Below are 20,949 nucleotides of genomic sequence, written 5' to 3'. Positions count from 1 at the left end.
GAAGAGGTGAGTGAAAATTGTGAAAATGGGATGAGAGAAAATGGTGAAAATTGTGAAAATGGGGTGAGAGAAAATGGTGAAAATGAGAATGAAGAAAATAATGTTAGTGATGGGAGTGTGAATGTTAGTGATGGGAGTGTGAGTGAAGAGGAAGATGACCCTAATGAGAGTGAAGGGAGAGTGAGGGAGTTGAGACCATCACGTGAGAGGCAACCTCCTGTATGGATGGAGGATTATGTTAGTGGTGAAGATTTAAGCGAGGATGAAGTTCATATGGCACTTGAAATGTCTGCTGATCCATATTACTTTGAGGAAGCTGTGAAGAGTGAAAATTGGAGATTGGCCATGAAGAATGAAATCAATTCCATCGAAAAAAATCAAACATGGACTCTCACTGAGTTACCACTTGGAGCCAAGAAAATAAGGGTGAAGTGGGTTTTTAAAACCAAATACAATGAGCATGGACAAATAGATAAATACAAGGCTCGTTTGGTCGCGAAGGGATATTCTCAGAAATATGGAGTGGATTATACTGAAGTCTTTGCACCAGTGGCAAGAATGGATACCGTAAGGATGATTATTGCTCTTGCGGCACAGAAAAATTGGACAATTTTTCAGCTAGATGTCAAGTCGGCTTTTCTTCATGGCGCACTAAGTGAAGAAGTCTACGTGGAACAGCCAAAAGGATATGAAAAAAAGGGTAAAGAGCACCTGGTTTACAAGCTACACAAAGCCCTATACGGATTAAAACAAGCTCCACGAGCTTGGTTTAGTCGGATTGAAGCACATTTCATTGCAGAAGGTTTTTCAAAGTGCGATAGTGAGCAAACACTATTCACAAAGCGAAGCAGAGAGGGAAAAATTATCATTGTAAGTGTTTATGTTGATGATTTAATTTTTACTGGTAATGATGAAGTGATGATGTCAGAATTTAAATGCTCTATGTTAAGAGTGTTTGATATGTCTGATTTGGGGAAAATGAGGTTTTTTCTTGGGATTGAGGTTCTACAAAAACCTGATGGTATTTCTATATGCCAAAAGAAATATGCATTAGAAGTTTTGAAAAGGTTTGGTATGATGGAAAGTAATTCAGTGGGTAGTCCAATAATTCCAGGTTTTAAAATTAGCAGTAACAAAGATGGTGTTGTTGTTGATGATACATATTATAAGCAGTTGGTGGGCAGCTTAATGTATCTCACTGCTACACGACCTGACATGATGTTTGTTACGTGTCTCATAAGTCGATATATGGCTAAACCAACAGAGTTACACCTACAAGCAGCCAAGAGAGCACTTCGATACTTAAAAGGGACAGTAAACTATGGAATTCATTATAAAAGAGGAGGAGATGGCAAGCTATTAGCATTCACAGATAGTGACTATGCTGGAGATATGGAAGACAGAAAGAGTACATCTGGTTACATGTTTTTAATAAATTCAAGTGTTGTTTCATGGTGTTCAAAAAGCAACCTATTGTGACTTTATCAACCACAGAAGCTGAGTTTGTTGTTGCTGCTGTTTGTGCCTGTCAAGGAATCTGGATGAAAAGAATTTTAAAGGAGCTGGGGCATTCTGATGAAGGTTGTACTACTATAATGTGTGATAATAGTTCAACCATCAAGCTATCTAAAAACCCAGTTATGCATGGTCGCAGCAAACATATTGACGTAAGGTACCACTTTCTACGGAATCTTGCAAAGGAGGGTGCAATTGAATTAGTTTATTGCAGGAGTCAAGATCAGGTAGCAGACATAATGACACAACCATTGAAGCTTGAAGTTTTTCAAAGGTTGCGATAGCTACTAGGAGTACGTGAAATTTCTGATGTAAACTAATGGCTTTTCAGCTCTTAGTTTAAGAGAGGGAATGAAGGAATTGAGTTCAGTTAGAAGTCTGTTGAATAACGACCTAGTCTTTAGGGATATTGAGTTGTTTTTTAATTTTATTATTTACGTTCCTTTATCTTTGCTAAGTAGGCTACTATATCTTTTCTGTTAAGATTGGATAATATTCGTATGGCTATTTAAAGCCAAACGTTATTTCTAATAAAACAGAGTTATCATTTGATCCATCTGCTTGAGTTCTATTTCTTTCAATTAGGTTAAAGTTCTCAACATTCCTTTCAGGATTCTTTGTTGCCCTTCTGAAGCTTCTATTCACTGATGTTGAAAACAGAGGTAGCAACAAGAAACCTATGGAATTTGATCAGGTAATGGTTATACAGTGCATTATAGAATTTGATCAGTCTAAGGTTATCATTGTTAGAGATAATATTCTAATTATCTCTGTAAATAGATTCCTATCTAGTTAGAGTTTCAATCTGTCTATATTCCTAGCTAGGTAGAGTTTCAATACGACTATACTTATGTATTGTATTCCTATACAAACTATTATTGGCTCACTATAAATACAAGGCCTATGAGCCAGAATCATTAACGTGATTCAAACCATTAATTGTGTCATTACTTATCTCTCTCTATCTCCATAATCCTCCTATATCAAATCATTCATTCAACATGGTATCAGTAGTATCCACTTCCGCATCCTCCGGATCCTCTGATCATCCTCAATCACCCACCTATTCACAATTCAAAGCCGCTGCCACTGCATCCGCCGCCGCCGCTGCCGCCACCGCCGGTGTCGCCGCAGTCCAACTCGATTCCGCCGGCGCCTCTCACTCCGCCGCTGCTGGAAACACAAACGACGCCTACGGTGGGTCGTTCACGATGGAGGGATGGAGATTTACTTCGCCTTTCGTCACCGGCGATTCTGTGTTCCTAGCCGCACCAACACCCGCGGCCGCCGCACCTCACTTGCAGACCGTCGACGACACCTTCCCACCGGAGGTTCGCGCGGCCCTTGAAGCATTTCAGGCGGCCAGTGCAAGGGCGGCCGAAGCCCAGGCGCGTCCTCCACCGACCGCCGCGGCAACCACATCGGTGCAACCTCCGAACCCTAACGCACAGCCCGCAACGTTAGCCGCACCATTAACCGCGGCTACCGCTGCCCAGACGCGTCCTCCACCGACGTTCTTTGCGCAACCCGCGCCTCCTCCAACCGCGATAGCAGCGTTTGAAAAACAGTTAGGGCAAACCGCGACACCAATGCCCTCTGTTAACGACACTGCAATCCTAGCCGCACTTGCGGCATATCAGGCGGCTATTCCACAGACACGGAATCAAGAAGTTTCGGTTCAGCAACCATCTATTCAAGTGCAACAATCTGCGACACCTCCGACTCTTTTTTCTCCATCAGTTCTTGCTGCCCTAGCAGCGTATCAGGCCGCTGAAGCCAGTAACAGAAATCAGGTTATCTCTGAATCTCATACTTCACCATTTTGTTACAATACTCAATTATCCCATGATCCCTCACCTTCTTTCTTCTCAAATTCGTTTCATAACACTGTTAATGCACCATCAAACAATGTTAGACACAACTTTATTTCACCATCCATCCCTAATACTAGAAGCAATCCTGTCCCTCAAGAACCTATCTCCACTCATGTTGAACAACCAAGACAACCACCCACAAACATTAACATTAACATCAAATTAACCCCGAATAACTACAAAGCATGGAGAATGTCCATGGAATCCACCCTTCAAACCTACCATCTTCTTCCTCACATTCTTAGTTCAACACCACCCCCACCCAAATTTATTCCTAGAACAGGTTTTGTGACATCAGCTACGGATTTAGTCATAAATCCATCTTTTATTCAATGGGATGATATAGAAAATGTGGTTAGGACCTTGCTCCTAAATTCTATCACCGAAGAGGTGTTTTCTGAGATTGCATATCTCAAATACTCACATGATATTTGGCTAGCATTAGAGGATGCCTACGGGCTTATTACAGGCAGCAAGCAGTTTCAGATGGGAGTCGAACTGCATGAACTTGAGCAAGGGGGAATGTCTGTTACGGTATATATGCAAAAAGTGAAATCCATCCTTGATGATCTGGCTGCCTCAGGGAATCCTTATCCTCGACATCTACTACCATCAGTTCTTTACAAAGGTTTAGCCGAAGAGTATCGCTCCACTGTCCAGAATCTTGTAACTCAGCGCGGTACAAACATCAACTATCAAGAGATTTTGCACAGCTTGAAGGTAGTTGAGGGCATGATTCAATCGACCAGAAAGACAACTCTGCTTCAGCCCGAGGGTGTATCAGCACATCGGGAGGCCAATGTATCCACCATGGAAACAAATCAAGCAAAGAAGCAAAATCCAAAGAAGAGAAGAAGTGACAAGTGCTACAATTGTGGTGATCCAAGCCACTGGGCTGACAAGTGCAAAAGACCAAAGAACAATTCAAGAGCACAATACAATTCTGGACCACAAGCGCACATGGCATGGCAACAACCACCGAATCCATTCATGGGTCCTAATCAGCCATGGTACCCAGACACAGGAGCAACCAATCGCATGACGGCAAATCCAACTCAACTTCATCAAATGCAGCCGTATCCAGGATATGATACAGTTCAGTTTGGCAATGGTCAAGGTTTGCAAATTTCTCACTTTGGAAATTCAAATATCAATAATTTGAAAATTAATGATGCCCTACTTGTTCCCAAGCTTACCAAATCTTTATTATCTGTTCAAAAATTTACCCGTGACAATTCATGTTTCTTTGAATTTTGGCCTAACTATTTTCTTGTGAAGGACCAAACAACTGGGGAAATCCTGCTACGGGGCCCGAGTAAAGATGGGCTTTATGTGCTTACACCCACCCTGAAGGAGGCGCTAGTTGGAGAGAAGGTGTCTTTTGAAAGGTGGCATGCACGGCTTGGACATTGTCAGAATCAGACAGTCAGCTCAGTTCTCAAAGAAAACAATCTATCCTCTTCAAAACCAGTTAGAAATTGCTCTTTTTATCCATTAGGCAAGCTTGCTAGGAGCTCTTTGCCATCTATTAGTCGCTCCAGCACATTTACTTTTGAAAACTTACATCTGGATGTTTGGGGGCCAGCTCCAGTTATTTCTTGTCTTGGCCACCGTTACTTTTTAATAATCATTGATGAATTCACTAGATTTGGATGGGTTTTTTGTTTAAAGAATAAGAGTGATGTTTTTTCAACCTTCTGTGATTTTTATGCCATGATCTCTAATCAGTATAGTGCAAGGGTTAAGAACATTTACTCTGATCTTGGAGGGGGGGAGTTTCAAAAACTACAACCCTTTTTCAAACGACATGGCATTATACACAAGATTGCATGCCCTCACACTCATGCACAAAACGGTATAGCTGAGAGAAAAATTAGACATGTCGTTGATACTTGCCTTACTTTGCTAGCCAATGCATCTTTACCTTTAAAATTTTGGAACTATGCCATGATACACAACATTAGGCTAATTAACTACTTACCCACCAAAATCCTAAACAACAAGTCACCCTATTTCTTGTTCTACAAGAAACAGCCTGCCTATAAGGCCTTACGCATTTTTGGCAGTGGTATCTATCCCCTTCTTCGTCCATACAATCAGCACAAATTTGATTTTCGCTCCAAGCTATGTGTCTACCTTGGTCCATCAGAAAATCATTCTGGGGATATCTGTCTTGAATATGTCACCGGACGCATATACATCTGCAAGTTTGTGCAGCACAATGAAGAAGTTTTTCCTGCATCAGCAATCACTGCATCATCACCTTCATCTAGCAACTCAGGGGTAAGCACATCGTGTCAACTACCATCTCTACTCGGCCCGCATCCAGGTAATTTCTCTAATCCCAACCCTATAGTATCTTCTTCTAACTTGGTTCCATACTCCCAACCCATCACACCTGTCCACTCTGGACCTCATCCTGGAACCCCAATTACTCCTCCTGACTCTAAAGCCACAAACAGTGCTCCTTTAGCTCCACCTCAATATCTGTCACTAGTGGTCACTGCTGCATCAACACCTGTTCTTCAGAATGATCATAACACACCAGTTGATGCTGTCATCACACCGGAAATATAGAATGTAGTACCTCATGAGGAGAACATCATGCCACAAACAGATTCTCCTCCTCCTGAAACTGCACCACCTGCTCCTATTCCAACTGAAAGGCCCAGGCCTCGCAATGCACCGCTGATTGGTCCACGACAACATTATATGCAACTTCGACAGTTATCTCTTCAGTCAAGAGGGAGGTTTGAGGGACTTTTAGCTACACATCAAAATGGCACAGTGGATCCTACATGCTTCAGTAAAGCAAACAAACAATCAGAATGGCGTGCTGCAATGTCTGAAGAGATTCAAGCTCTTCTGGACAATGGCACATGGCAACTTGTACCGAGACCACATGATCAGCATGTCATCACCTCCAGGTGGCTCTTTCGTACAAAGAAGAAGTCTGATGGAACCATTGATCGTCACAAAGCTCACTTGGTAGCACGGGGATTCACTCAAAAAGCTGGGATTGACTACAAAAAAACATTCAGTCCAGTAATCAAAGCTACAACCATCAGGTCTGTATTTGCCATCGCAGCAGCAAATAACTGGTTCATCAATCAGCTAGATGTCTCCAATGCATTTCTTCATGGAAACTTATCAGAAACCATATATATGGAACAACCGCAGGGCTTTCGGGACAGTGACCGACCAGATCATGTCTGCCTTCTCAAAAAGAGTCTCTATGGATTGAAGCAAGCACCGCGAGAATGGTTCACTCGCCTTCGAACATTCCTCCTCTCCCTTGGGTACAAAATGTCACAGGCTGACAACTCTTTGTTCATCAGACGCACCGATACTGAAAAGACTTACATTTTGTGCTATGTTGATGATATACTCATAACAGGGAACCACCCTGCACACATCACCAACACTATTGCAGCCATCGAACATGAGTTTCCCATTCGCAATCTTGGCAAGGCAGAATACTTTCTTGGAATTGAGATCCGATATGAGAAGGATGGCATTCACATGTGTCAAGCCAAGTATGTGGCTGACATCCTCGACAGAGTGAAGATGATTGACTCCAAGCCCACACTAACGCCCATGGCCACCACACCAACACTTTCAAAGGAGCTAGGCACCAGCTTAACCTCTGGAGATGAATATCGAAGCATTGTGGGGGCACTTCAATACTTAACATTCACTCGTCCTGACATTGAATTTGCAGTTAACAAATTATGTCAATTTCTGCACTGTCCAACTGATGAGCACTGGAAAGGAGTCAAGAGGGTTTTACGCTATATTCAGGGTACATCAGATTTTGGCATAGGCATGTCCGTCAAACCAATACAGCACATCCATTGTTACTCAGATAGTGATTGAGGACGGTGTCCTGATGATCGACGATCCACGGGTGCATTCTGTGTTTATCTTGGATCCAGTATTGTATCGTGGCAGACCCGCAAGCAACCCACAATAGCCAGATCCTCAACGGAAAGTGAATACAAAGCAGTAGCAAATGCCACTGCAGAACTACTATGCCTCAAATCTCTTCTCTCGGATCTCGGATTTCCATTACCCACCCCGGTTCAGTTATGGTGTGATAATGTTGGAGCAATTTATCTCACCTCAAATCCAGTGTTTCATGCTCGCACGAAACACATTGAGCTAGACTATCATTTTGTTCGTGAACAAGTTCACAGAGGATTTCTCAGTGTCAGATTTATTCCAACCGATGATCAGGTTGCAGATATACTCACCAAGCCGCTAGCTCCGGCTCGCTTCACGATGCTACGCTCTCGCCTCTTTGTTCGTGCCCGCCATCTGCTTGAGGGGGGGGGGTGTTAGAGATAATATTCTAATTATCTCTGTAAATAGATTCCTATCTAGTTAGAGTTTCAATCTGTCTATATTCCTAGCTAGGTAGAGTTTCAATACGACTATACTTATGTATTGTATTCCTATACAAACTATTATTGGCTCACTATAAATACAAGGCCTATGAGCCAGAATCATTAACGTGATTCAAACCATTAATTGTGTCATTACTTATCTCTCTATCTCCATAATCCTCCTATATCAAATCATTCATTCAACAATCATGAGTATCAACAAATGAAAATGCTAGTTGGGATTCTTGTGAGAAATTAAAAAGTATTCTGGCTACTTTAGACTTTGATGTACGCTCCATTTTCTTGTTGTTTTGCTTTGTACTAGGATGTTATTATGCAATTTAGCTTAAATTATCTGACGCAATTTGACAGGTTTCATCGGATACTTTAACCAATTCTGATTATCTATTGTTGAATAGAGACAAATGTGCTAACCTAACCGTTTATTGGCAAATAGATTAGATGATTCTCATGTTTTTTCCGCGGATGCTGCAATTTGATCTTAATTTATTTTAAAAACTCATATTAAGTATTGTTTTTGTTGTGATGTTGAATCTGAATCCTAATCAAGTTCTTCCTTCTTTTGGTTGTAGATATTGCTACTTGGATTAAATATGTTAGCATGCCAATCAAATCAACAGGAAAAAGCATTCTGATTACAAATTGATTAGAATATCATTGGTTATTAAATGTGGGTTCTTAAATTATTGACTTTGTATCTTTTGGGGCTTATGGAAAATTGATGATAAATAGAAATGTTTATGATTTCATATATGTTTAATTGCTGAGAATGCTGCCACTATTGTAGAATTGAAGAACTTATCTCACCTGACAACATTGGAAATACAAGTTGAAGATGACAAGTTATTACCAGAGGACTGGTTCTTGAAAATTGTATATGAAAATTGTGCAGGAAGTAGTGGAGTTCTGCCATACATATCCAACAGTGAATAAAGAAGCATTTTGTAACAAGAAGCTTAATCTAGTGATCAATGATGCCAAGTAAGTAATTTCATATTAATTAGTATGTATGTTAAGAATTAAATGTGCTAATTAAAATAGAAAATAATGAAGTGCTGAATTAGAGAAGAGGAATAATGAGAAATATGATATAATAATTGGAGACTTAGCTGATCCAGTTGAAAAAGCGCCTTGCTATCAACTCTACACTAAAACTTTCAATGAAACTATATTGAAGCCTAAGCTCAATCATCATGATATTTTATCCAAATTCTGTTGTAGGAAATAACAGATTGGCAATGAAGGTAGGATTAAAATTAGTCCAAAGCTAAATTATATTTGCAATGTCTCCTTAACTACTAGAAATTTACTCTTGCTACTTGATTCTGATATTGCAGTGCTTGGCCTCCTTATTTTTTGTTCTTTCTTGCTCTCTATTATTTCAATATTTACTCCTCCCTTCAGTTTGATGCTTATGTTCACTTCATGCAGCATTTTCCTCCTCCTTTTGTAATTATTGTTCTGCCTTTGGTTTTGGTGTTGATAAAGCCTGTGCAATCTCATTGCAAGATTGTATATTCCATCTTTAATTTCTTTCTCTAAATCATTTTCAATCTCCATCTGTAGCTCCCTCCTAAACTTTGCCTCCTCACTTGACATAATCATGGCCACTTTTCGATCCATAAATAGAAATTTTAGTTAGCAAAGTTGGAGAATAGAGCTAAGAAGTTGTAGAATCTGATGAGTAGAGTAGGTGGTCCATGATAAACTTGTAAATAAGCTATTTATTCTATGTTGTGTGTGCATTTTAATATAAATGATAGGTGGAGGATTTGGACAGGTGGGGTTTGGAATTATGAAGAGTAATTGACCGTTAAGGGAAGTTATTTTAGTTGGATTATTCAAATTAAGGCCCCAAATGTTTCTGGTTCAAGTATGGATCAAATTGCTATTTATTTCATTGTTTGGACATAACTAAATAAATAGATAGAGTAGTGCTTTACTTGAAAGGGATTTTGTTTATTTAATGGGTTGGCCTTAAAGCAAAATCAAAAAGAGGTAGAGTGAGTAAACCCGCCTGTTTTTGATGTGTGTGTTCCCTAAGGCCTACTTGGTTGGTTGAAAGCATTATATACATATATTGGGCCTTTTGCTTGTCTTCTTTTTAGGCTAGTTGATGTTTTTAGGTAGCTTTTCGTGGGAAATTTATGTGAATGCCACTTGTTCTCATTGGATTCGAGATGTATATCTTGTGGTATATATGTTTTGAGTGTTATGTTATTGATTCCCATTTTCCCCTATGCTGAACTTGAAAAAGCTACTAGAAATTTTGATAGTGAGAAAGAGCTTGGGTACGGAGGTTATGGAACTATATACTACGGTAAGGAGATAAACCTCTACTGTTTCTGATGATAGATTACAAAGTTCTGTAAATACTTGAGCAATTAATTAAATGTTATGTTGAAATGTGCAAACCAAGTAAGCTCCAAGATGGACGAGAGGTTGCGGTGAAGCGCCTGTATGAGCACAACCGCAAAAGGGTTGAGCAGTTCCTGAATGAAATCAAAATCCTCACTCGACTGCGCCAACATTCTTCTTGACAACATTTTCTGCGTGAAAGTTGCTGATTTTGGTCTGTCAAGGTTGTTCCTGAATGATGTTACTCATGTGTCGACAGCCCCGCAAGGTACTCCAGGGTGCGTTGATCCAGAGTATCACCAGTGTTACCAGCTGACTGGTAAGAGTGATGTGTATAGCTTTGGAGTTGTGTTGATTGAACTAATATCATCGATGTAGATTTTAGTAGTACTAGTACAGAAATGGCCTATGGCCACGGTCGTTTACCCTCATTAGCCACGGTTTCACGACCGTGACCAAAAGAGGCGTGGCAAATGCTTGGAATCTTTAACCACGGTTGTTCGACCGTGACCAAAAGGGCATTAGGGTCGGTTTTTACATGTAACCGACTCTAATGTTTTATGTTTTAGCCATGATTGTTATGAAAAACCGTGGCTAAAGGGGGTCTTTAGCCATGGTCATTCATAACAACCGACTCCAATGCCCTGATCATTAAAGTCGGTTGTAAAAGAACCGTGGCTAATGATAAAAGCATTGGAGTCGGTTGTGGAAACAACCGACTCCAATGCTTTAATCACTAGAGTCGGTTGTTTTGTAACCGTGGCTAATGTTATTTATATTAAAGTCGGTTGTTTTGCAACCGTGGCTAATGTTATTGTTTTTAACAATTTAAAATCAGCAGATTCAAATTAAACCTACTCTGTTTTTTTGTATTACCGTAATTAACGGTAAACAAGATTTGTTATGCTCAGTCATTTACCGTAACAAAAATTGATCCTGATGTATGACTGAAATTAAATGCAAAATGAATAAAAATGTACACAAATATAGGTAATTAATTAATCAAGAAATATTGATTCAATATTCACAGTATTTTCAAGTATTTAACCAACTGCATATTAATGTAAACACAAAAAAAAAACTGAGATATACTAGTTCTCTATCATACTACTCTAGACATGCTAATGTCAAAATGGCTATATTTCTTTGTTTCTTTTGATAAGTCACTAATCTAACTCAACTTCATATATTTTCCCGCATGAGCAGTATTTCCCTGTCCATAAATCAAACTTTAATTTTGGAATCTGAATAGTGAATACCTTCTCTTGATCCTAACACGCTTTTCAGTTTTCTCCATAACCTGGCCCAAAACAAAAATTGAAGTATAATCAGCATTCCAAACGCTAATTGATAAACAAAAGAAAACGACAAAGACTATAAAGCATCGTGCATTTCAAGCTAAACATAGAGATGCAATTATTTAATACAAAAATAAATTCATGTGACAATAACTTCTACGGACAAGTCAATACATATACCTTAATGCTTCAATTACGTGCAAATAATCTTCAGCAGACCCTAAATTCTAATACTACTTGCCCCCAGTCAATTCTCAGACGATCTATAACCGAAAAAAAGAGTCGATACTACAGAATCCTTTGAAGAAAATTACACCATAACCATCATATTTCAGCAACCATGGAGGTGACATAGCCATGTGATAAATTGTGAAGAGGCAGCCAAATTAAGAGGGATAACAGCAATTAATATTAGACAAAGTGATGTATCTAGACATGTTTATATTCATTCACTTATTGATATTGAGCAATGTAAATTGCTTTTTTTTGTTATGTATCTACCAGCTCCATCCGACTAAAAGGAAAACTCTAATGCTATCAAACACTGAACTCACTCTCTCTATGATTTATTTATGCAGAACTTTGGAGGAAAAGAAAATATAACCTGTTTCCCAATATTTCAGAAACAGAAAACCTGAGATCTGAAGTCTCATCTCTATCATTTTCTTCTAAAGCTAGTAGCTACCATAAGAAATATTACATTAAAACAATAATAATATAAACATGAACTTCGCAATAATAATGGCTTAAGAACAGTATTACATTACAACATACCTAATTCATGACGCAACATAAAAAGGACATAAACCATGATGCCCAAATATCCAAAACCTCATTAAGCTCGTCCTCGGTATATGGTGAAGTTCTTCCAAAAACCTTATTAAGTAGAAAATATAAAATGTAAATACATTATCCAAAAGTGATATACATAAATAAGGATACAAATTAAAATATATACAACAAAACTTACATTTTGTAACTCTTGAGAATCACGGTGTTGCAAAATTATATCCAACATGTATCGCATTACAAAGTATCCACACTCTGTATACAATTACAAAACCATATAATTCGACTCAACAAACCACAAACTAAACAAACTTTAATAGGTACGTACCTTTGCAACAGTCCATTTCAACGGTGTTTTAGCCTTCCTTTTAGATTCCATCTGTTGATATCCCAAGAAAGCGCTATTCATGTGTTCCTTTATTGGACTGCCTACAAACTTCAGCGAAGTCCTTTTTGGATCAAAAATGTAGACCTCATTATTCTCCGTACATAGCACAAGAAGAATCCAATGAGCGCTACATTAAAGGCAAAGGGAGCATTTATTCATGTTGGAGTATTGATGAAAGTGGTTTATCCATAAATAACTAATTTTGTAATCACAATACGGTACACATTCATTCACGACATGCCCTTTATTAAACTAAAGTAACACTCTGCAACTGCACAAAAATATCCAACGTGGCTGCTAGAAAACGAGCATAGCACAAAATTGGTCCAATCTCTAATTTCCTATCAAATGTCAAAAGTTACTGGACAAGAATAATAATAAGACCCCTTGCTTCTTAAGTAGAAGCCTTTCAGATTAATCATACAAAATGCAAAGCAAGATAGTGGAACCAATTGCGATTTTATTCAATCTGCATATGCAACTAATTTTGACCATATACAATGTCGTTTTTACATTATAATTTTAAAATAAACAATTAAGTGATTCTATGATCCCAGCACACCCTATTTTAGCGAAGAAAATGCTGTATAAACATAATAAAATTAAAGGTATAATAGGTTGATGAAGGTTTGTAGATATACCTTTCATGGTATGGAAAAAGGATGAGACGTTTGCCTTTGTATTTTATGAATGCGTCTATCATGTATTTCCTACACTCGACTTCCTTCTTTGAATTTATCACGGTAGCCGAAATCAAATGTGGGCACATGAATCCAATAGAGTCAAGAAGACGATTGTGCATAGTTCTCAAACCACTATGTAATAATATATAATAAGAGAGATAGATATTTAAGGAAATACTCAAAATTGGAAACAAAAATAAGTTGAAGTGTTATCTTACGTAATGAACACTTCCAACACTGAAGTACTGAGCCACTCTCCATGTAGTAGCTGATCCACATCTTCTCTTCCAATAAAAATCTGAATCTCTTCTTTACTCCCAAAAACATGGTCATCAAGCATCTCAAACATATCATGTGTGGAATTTTCATCCAACATTCTCCGCATATATTTGCATTTCTTAGTCAACTTTGGTAACGCAACCTCATTAAGATCTAACTTTTTTGGTTGTATTACCGACTCATTTCCACTTTGATCATGTTTCTTTTTACTTGTATCCCCCTTAGAATAGCTTGCCTATAATAACCGATTAATTAATAGATATTAGTAAACATCCACAACCATATAAAATGATTAAACTATCAAAATTTAATTAACAATGTGAATTAGTTATTACCTTATCTCCTAAAAGCAGAATCAAATTCTTTGGCCATTGTGTGAAAGATCCACTAGCTTCACCGAGAATTTGAATATGTTCTGATGGCACTGGCACAGGTAAATCTCCATAACCATTTTCATAATTAATGCTATCCTTTTTCTTTTTCAAATCTGTAAGATGATGGAAAGGTTTATATATAACTGTTGATGCATGAAAACACATAGATCTATTCACATCTACAGATATTACATGATGAAGTACTAGGAAGCTGAATCTATAACTAAGCTTTCCAATAACTACTTGCTACACAGAAAAACAGACAACCATTAGAAAATTGTTCAAGCACATACATTTATTTTATTTTATTGCAATCAGTGCCAAAAAAGTTAAATCTCAAAATGAGTTACTTTAGTATCTTGTCATTTCAGATTCTATTCTATTGCATCTTCCTTTATTTTTTAAAGGTAATCATCAGAACATGTGGTCTCCATACTCCAGTTGGTCTATTTTGGCATGGAGATTCCAAAGCAAATGCACAGTTTTTTCTAAATAGAAAAATAAAAATAAAAAATTGTTTAGGTCTCCCCTAATTGTCTAGGGGCAAGCAGCAGCAATGAACATAAGCTTGTTATAATAGAAGGGACATGGGGGCCTTGTGACATGTGACATGCTTTTTATGTTTCAGAACAAATTTTACAATCTTTGTGGATCTCAATGCAAACTCAGTGGGAGGTACACGACAAAAGGATCAATATTTAATATATGCATCTCAGGGCCTCTGTTATTATATTTTGTAGTCTGTAATTGTGCCAGCCATGCTAAGTTTACTAGCAGATGTAATGAAGTGCTTGTAAGAGCATCCCAATGGATGCCATTTACTTGTTACTTTGAAGTAAAAAGTTGTAGCTAACCATTAGATAGGCTGTGTCTAAATATAGTTAGTTACTTTCTGTAGTATAAATGTGTGCCAGATGAGGCGCATCTAGCGTCTCAAACTGCAGCACTTATGGTACGGGCACTAGCTTGAGCTAGTTAGGATTGACCACTTTTGCTTAGTTGGAGAACTAAAAAGAAATATGTTCGAAAGATTGTTTTATTAACTGCAGTTCTTACCAAAGAAGAAAAAGGTGTGCTAAGGCTCACAGAGCGAAGTCCCACTAAGAAGTCAAAAGAACTTGGGGTATCATACAATAAGAAAGCTGCGGATAAAGCTTTGGGAAAGAATTCCTTCTTAGATACAGGATCAGTAATGCTTTTACTTTAACAATTATGAATTCAGTCCTTTTTAGTTTATTTATATTTATATTTTGATCTCTACAAATTATAAAATTACTAAGACTCTAATGCCATGTTACTTGTGGGTTCTGAAAGGATCTTTGAAGAGTGGGAGTCCCGATGACACAGATTATAACTTCCGACGACTGACTAGCCTTCTTATCAGTTATTGTAAAAAAGGGTTATTGGGAAAGGCTGAAGCAGCTGTAGGGAAAGGTGCAGAGTGAAGAACACCTTGTGCTAGTACTTGGAATATATTGGCAAGGGGATATATAGAGTGAAATCAAATATGCAAGGCAGTTAAAATGTTTAAGAGAGCGTTATCTGTTTCGAGAAAGGCGCTTGTTTGGACTAGTTGGAAGTACAAGGAGATGTTGAAGGAATGGAGGAACTCATCAAGTCATTGAAGAGCTTAGAACTTTTAACAAGAGATATGTATCATAGATTAATAAGGACTTGCATTGCGACTGAAAAAGTGGATGATCTTGATAAGAGTTTGATGGATAATTTTCCTGCTGATGAAGAAAAAATCAGGTGCATAGCCCATCTGAAATTCAAGCGTTTATCTGTGGAAGAATAATTGCTGCCAATTAGTTGAAGTTTGGTAATAGTCTTTGGTAAGTATCTCACCTTTATTGACATCATTGGATTCACTATAGGGATAAAAAGTTATGAAGCTTTCTTTCTTGTTAAATCATGGCTTACTACATAATTACATACCTAAACTTGTGACGTTTTTCCATTTGGTACCTGGACTTATATTTGGACCTATCACACGCTTAAATTTGTAATTTTTTGCGGCTTGCCACCCTTAACTTGTTAATTTTGGATTTCTAACACCCTTATATTTGCTTTTTTTGGCAAACTTCAAAAAAAATCTGTAGTATTTTGATGTTCAGGTCTCTTGACCCCTTGGACCCATCATTTAATTTGATTCATAGCATTAGGAGGATCCAACAAAAGGCAGATGAGGACGGCTGGGCAAGAAAGTCAGGTGCACGAGATAATGTGTTAAGACATGTATACTGAAATTTCTCTCGAATGCAAGATATTGATCATGTGCAGTGGCCCTAATTAAAATAAGTCGACAATGACATTAGTGAATTAATCTCCAACCTAATACATGATGAAATGGTAATGAAAACTAAAGAGAAAGTGGTCCACTAAATAGCTAAGTCATCAATTATGAAATGGAGACAAAATAATTCTTTAAACTTGACATGCTTCAATGTTTTAGGAGTAGGTATGAAGCAGTTGACCAACAAAATTAAGATAATGGATGGATTCAGTGAACTAGGTGATAATTGTTTGTTTATAATTTTGTGTTATTTGCAGGGATTAAACTAGTGTTTGAATCAGAGAAAGGAGAGTGGGCAAGAAAGAACGAAGTAATTGGATGTGGATATGATCCAAGGGAAAAGAAAGTGTTTTTCACGATAGATGGAGAAGTAGTACAAGTTATTCATTGCAAAACAGAGGAATTCCCATTTCATATGTTTACATTACAGAAGATGTAATAGTAAAATAATTGAATTGAACATGTGAGCTGTAAGAATTAATGGGTTCATTGCAGTACTTATAAATATATGAAAGTCTGACCACAACCACATTATGTCAGAAGCAAGAAAATTGGTATCAAACTTAGAAATTAGAATGGGAAAAGTCATTGAAGGCGTGATGGAAGTAGTAACAACCATCTCCACATGGGTTATGAAAGCAATCAATGCATCACAAGTTGCAAGTTAAGTTGTTTTCAGATTCTTTAACTACAATACAACGACCTTAAACGTGAACTCTGATTATGGATGTTTAACATAATTGCACTCAAACTAGCCTTTTAGATACAATTGAATGAGAAAATATAAGGCCAAAAAGGTATGATTTTCTCTCAAGAGAGCCCTGGATTCTTGAGGGTCTTTACTCAATTTATGTTCATCTCTCATCACTTCCTCCTGAAATCAAGCAAATTGGGGAGATCTTGTATAGGAGTGAAAAAATTATGGATTCAAAGTCTCCTTCAACTATAACTTGTTGTCAGTAGGAAGCTTGTATTGATTCACACATTTGTGGAAAAACTAAAAAATTAGCAAAACATGAAGTGGAAAACATATCATTATGCAACAAAACCGGATATACCAAACCCCCAACTAATAATTAATATAATTGAGTTGAACTTGGTAAGTCATTGACTTGCTCAGGAAAAAGACAATGTTAGAATATATGTATAAAATATGTGATAAGAAGAACAATTGCAGCTAATAATGAGATAGTTGTTTTAGTGAATTTTGGACAAAGTAGTTTCAGTTATGTTCCAGCAAATGCTCAAAGAACCCCAAATCCATGCTTCATAGGGCCTCTTGTGAATTCATCAGCATTGGGGTATGAAGATAGTAAAGAACTGTTTTCAATGGGAAGAATTGATGCCCCGTGGCATAGCAGAAATGCAACTAAAAGTAGCAGCCACAACAAGGGGGTTAAGTGCTTATGGATCTCATTCATTTTGTAAGATCCCTTGTTCCAGATCCGGTGTTCACGGAATCAAGATAAGATAGACTTCCATCTTCTTTCTACTTATTTATACAAAATTGTATCTATCTCTATCTTACCGCATCAAAAACAGATTCAACATCCAAAAGTTAAATATAATGTGACTGTGTATATAAATGGAGTAGAGGGCAGTGTTAAAAATATATTATCAAAATTAATCATACTTAATTATCAAAGCTGTGGATTTAATCCAAAAGTTAAATATCATCCACGTGGCTGATAATTTGGGGGTTATTAGAGTCAGTGTTGGATTATCGTTATCAGCAATCCCTAGAAAATCAATGCTATATTGAATGGCATCGACATAATGAGGATTGTAAATTCGCCTAGTTTAGAAAGAAGATTGACGAGTAGTCAAGAAGCTCAGACACAAATTGAAACAAGAAATTAAAGAATGAACATGAACATGGACAGAACCCAGAAAATCAAAACCAGCAAAATCCAGAAGAATCAACACTAACCCGGAACGGAATCCAGAAGTTCGAACACCAGTAAACTCAATTAAACCCATAAGAAACGACATAAAAAAACAAAATCATAAAGCAACTTAGAAGATAGAATACAAAATCCATAAATCAAACCCACGCTAACCTCTTTTCTTTTGCTTTTGCCGCAATGAAACACGAACGAAACTAGTGGATGAAACTTCAAACCGAGCTAAGGAGAGGAAGGACGAGAAAGCTGCTAGGTTGCGCAAAGGAGAGTAGAAGAAAGGAGGAGCACGATATTTCGTGCTTAACAGGGATTTTAGAGTCGGTTATTTAATTAACCGACTCTAATGAGGAATTGGCGTGGGTTTTCAGTTGAACCGACCCAATTAATCAAGTAATTGGCGGCAATTAACTCAGTAATTTGCGTTGGTTCAAGCGGAACCGACACCAATTACTGATTAATTAGCTTCAGTTTAACGTAAATTGAGGCTGATTATTGGGTCATTGGCCTCGGTTCAATAAGAACCGAAGCCAATGACCGGCCAAATCGAAGCCAATGATCGGTCAACCGTCGACCATTTTTTAAAATCATATTTAAAGTCGGTTTTTTTTAAAAACCGACCCTAATAACATATTTATTTGAGTCGGTTTTTTAAATAACCGACTCTAATGACCTGTAGCCACGGTTTTTTAAATAACCGTAGCCAATAAGGCGTGGCCGTAGGCTATTTCTGTACTAGTGTAGGCATCGGGATGAGATTAATCTGGCTAACTATGCTGTGAACAAAGTTCAGAATATTGCGTTTAAGGAGTTGATAGACCCATGTTTTTGGTACAAGTCGGATGATGAAGTAAGAAGAAAGGCAGTTGCAGTAGGAGAGTTAGCATTTCGATGTTTGCAACAGGATAAGGAAATGAGACCTGCCATAGATGAGGTGTTGTACATGTATTTGATTCGAACAAGTTGTTAATATATTTTGAATATGCATGTATTTATGCAAATGTGGTACTCGTAGTTTTATGTGTATGATAACATCGGGATATTATCGCAAGGACCAAAAGAGATAATCGCCTCAAGTATGCCATGTGGCATAGGAAGTCGCCCGGCGGATCCCCCTAGGTTAGCTCTAAGAGATCCGCTGGCGGATCTCTAAGGCGAATCTCTCCATTTACTTAAGTAACGGCTAACTGTCAACTCGGTCATAATGATCATTAAATGAATCATTAATAGTCTTAACCCGCCAGGTTAAGAGTAACTTGTAACCGCCATTAAATGAGCATTAATGGAGACTCTCTAGTTACCAATCCATCTACTATAAATAGCCTACGTCTAGGCTATCAAGGTACATTCATTCATACTTACTCTTCATTAAGCTTTGTCCATTCAGTTTATTCTCCATATTCGTTACTGACTTTAGCATCGGAGTGTCCCCGGCCGATCCCAACGGCGCCTCACAGGGACGTGATCTGATTGGAAATTTCTCCAGTGTTATCAATTGGTGCGGTGATCGTGGAATCCTTAACCCAATAAAGGATTTTTCGGTCACATTGAAACATCATGAATGATGAAATACTAAATCCCTCCTCAGGGATCGAGTCGCCAGTAATCACACCATCCAGTGCTGGTCGCACAGATACGACCACTCCTGAGAATTGTTATAAATGTCACAAGAAAAATGGCTACGCGGATGCTCGCTGGGGGTTGACTCGAAAAACCAAACGACTTGGTGGACAAGGTAAATTGGATCGATTTATCCAAATAGAAGGAAGAGAAGATGATAGACTCAAGGAGGACTCGACGAAAAGGAAGAGAAAAAACATGATTAACGTCATAGCTGGCGGACCTGGTTATCAGCCAACGACAAAGAAGGCAAGGATGACCACCCTTGAGAGAATGTCACTAAACCGCCCTTTTTCAGATACAGGTCAGAAGATTGCACCCCATGCGGACGCACTAGTTGTCACCATGAGGGTTGAAGGTTGGGAAATAAGGCGAGTAATGATTGATACGGGAAGTTCATGTAACATCATTACACGAGGAGCATTCGCCAAACTCAAAATTGATCCTGTCCGGGTAGAACCAACTGTGGTCGATATTTTAGGAGTAACTGGTCATACCATTCAGACGAAAGGTCAGGTTACTTTGGACTGCGAGCTTACTGGGGATGATCAAGTTTGGAGAGAAGATTTGGAGTTTTCGATCTTAGATGGACAATTAGCTTACAATATTATCCTTGGACGGCCTTTTATCTCCGAAGTTGTAGCTCTTATCTCCATTCGCCATTTAACACTCTACATTCCCACAGCCAAGGGATGCATGATGGTCAAAGGTTGTCAAAAAGTGGCCCAAGAGACGTATTCTGCATCTTTAATGATTCGCCCTCAATCTAAGGAGGAGGATGAGGAGGAACGCGTCACAATGGCTTTGGGGGAAACCGAAATGTACCCTGTGGCGGATGGGAAGCAGGTGCGGATAGCTAAAAGTCTGCAAGGTGAGATCAGAGACGCAATCACCAAAGTACTTGGCGAAACTGAAGATGTTTTCGAATGGAAGGATGAAGTACTCCCCGGGATTAGCCCAGACGTGATCACCCATAAACTCAACATTGACAAAAACGCGGTTCCTGTGGCTCAGAAGAGGAGAAACCATGGTCCGGAAAGGCAAAAAGTGATTGAGGATGAAATCGCCAAGCTCCAAAAGGCGGATGCCATCGAGGAGGTGCTTTATACCCAGTGGTTGGCGAACGTTGTACTAGTCAAAAAAGCTGGAGGGTCTTATCGTATGTGCA

The 20,949-nt window shown here is 38.4% G+C and overlaps 2 protein-coding genes across 2 annotated transcripts; both read right to left on the bottom strand.

The window, feature by feature from the left end:
• Positions 1–9,067: 9,067 nt before the first annotated feature.
• LOC136211151 (uncharacterized) lies at positions 9,068–9,449 on the bottom strand. The gene has a single exon (XM_066002699.1). The coding sequence runs from the start codon at positions 9,416–9,418 to the stop codon at positions 9,068–9,070; it is 351 nt and encodes a 116-aa protein (XP_065858771.1). The 5' UTR covers positions 9,419–9,449.
• Positions 9,450–11,130: 1,681 nt separating this feature from the next.
• Positions 11,131–18,454, bottom strand: LOC136219873 (uncharacterized). Its single transcript, XM_066007442.1, has 8 exons — positions 18,321–18,454; positions 13,926–14,077; positions 13,530–13,825; positions 13,270–13,443; positions 12,569–12,755; positions 12,422–12,495; positions 12,226–12,327; positions 11,131–11,453 (listed from the first exon to the last, which is right to left on the bottom strand). Exons 3-6 carry the CDS (start codon positions 13,694–13,696, stop codon positions 12,478–12,480), a joined length of 546 nt encoding a protein of 181 aa, XP_065863514.1. The 5' UTR covers positions 13,697–13,825; positions 13,926–14,077; positions 18,321–18,454; the 3' UTR covers positions 11,131–11,453; positions 12,226–12,327; positions 12,422–12,477.
• Between the last annotated feature and the right edge of the window lie 2,495 nt (positions 18,455–20,949).

This window comes from Euphorbia lathyris, chromosome 1, assembly GCF_963576675.1.
Source record: "Euphorbia lathyris chromosome 1, ddEupLath1.1, whole genome shotgun sequence".
In the NCBI taxonomy this organism is placed as follows: domain Eukaryota; kingdom Viridiplantae; phylum Streptophyta; class Magnoliopsida; order Malpighiales; family Euphorbiaceae; genus Euphorbia; species Euphorbia lathyris.
Note: the sequence above shows the minus strand (reverse complement) of the source record. Positions and strands in the feature narration are given on the sequence as shown.

What these genes read in the sequence shown, in the direction of transcription:
- LOC136211151 (XM_066002699.1), bottom strand. Translation starts at nt 9,418, where the DNA reads ATGGATCGAAAAGTGGCCATGATTATGTCAAGTGAGGAGGCAAAGTTT.
- LOC136219873 (XM_066007442.1), bottom strand. Translation starts at nt 13,696, where the DNA reads ATGCGGAGAATGTTGGATGAAAATTCCACACATGATATGTTTGAGATG. An exon ending in GTGTTGGAAGTGTTCATTAC is followed by an intron (nt 13,444 to 13,529) that starts GTAAGATAACAC and finishes ATTATTACATAG; the next exon opens with TGGTTTGAGAACTATGCACA. An exon ending in CTTTTTCCATACCATGAAAG is followed by an intron (nt 12,756 to 13,269) that starts GTATATCTACAA and finishes CCTTTAATGTAG; the next exon opens with CGCTCATTGGATTCTTCTTG.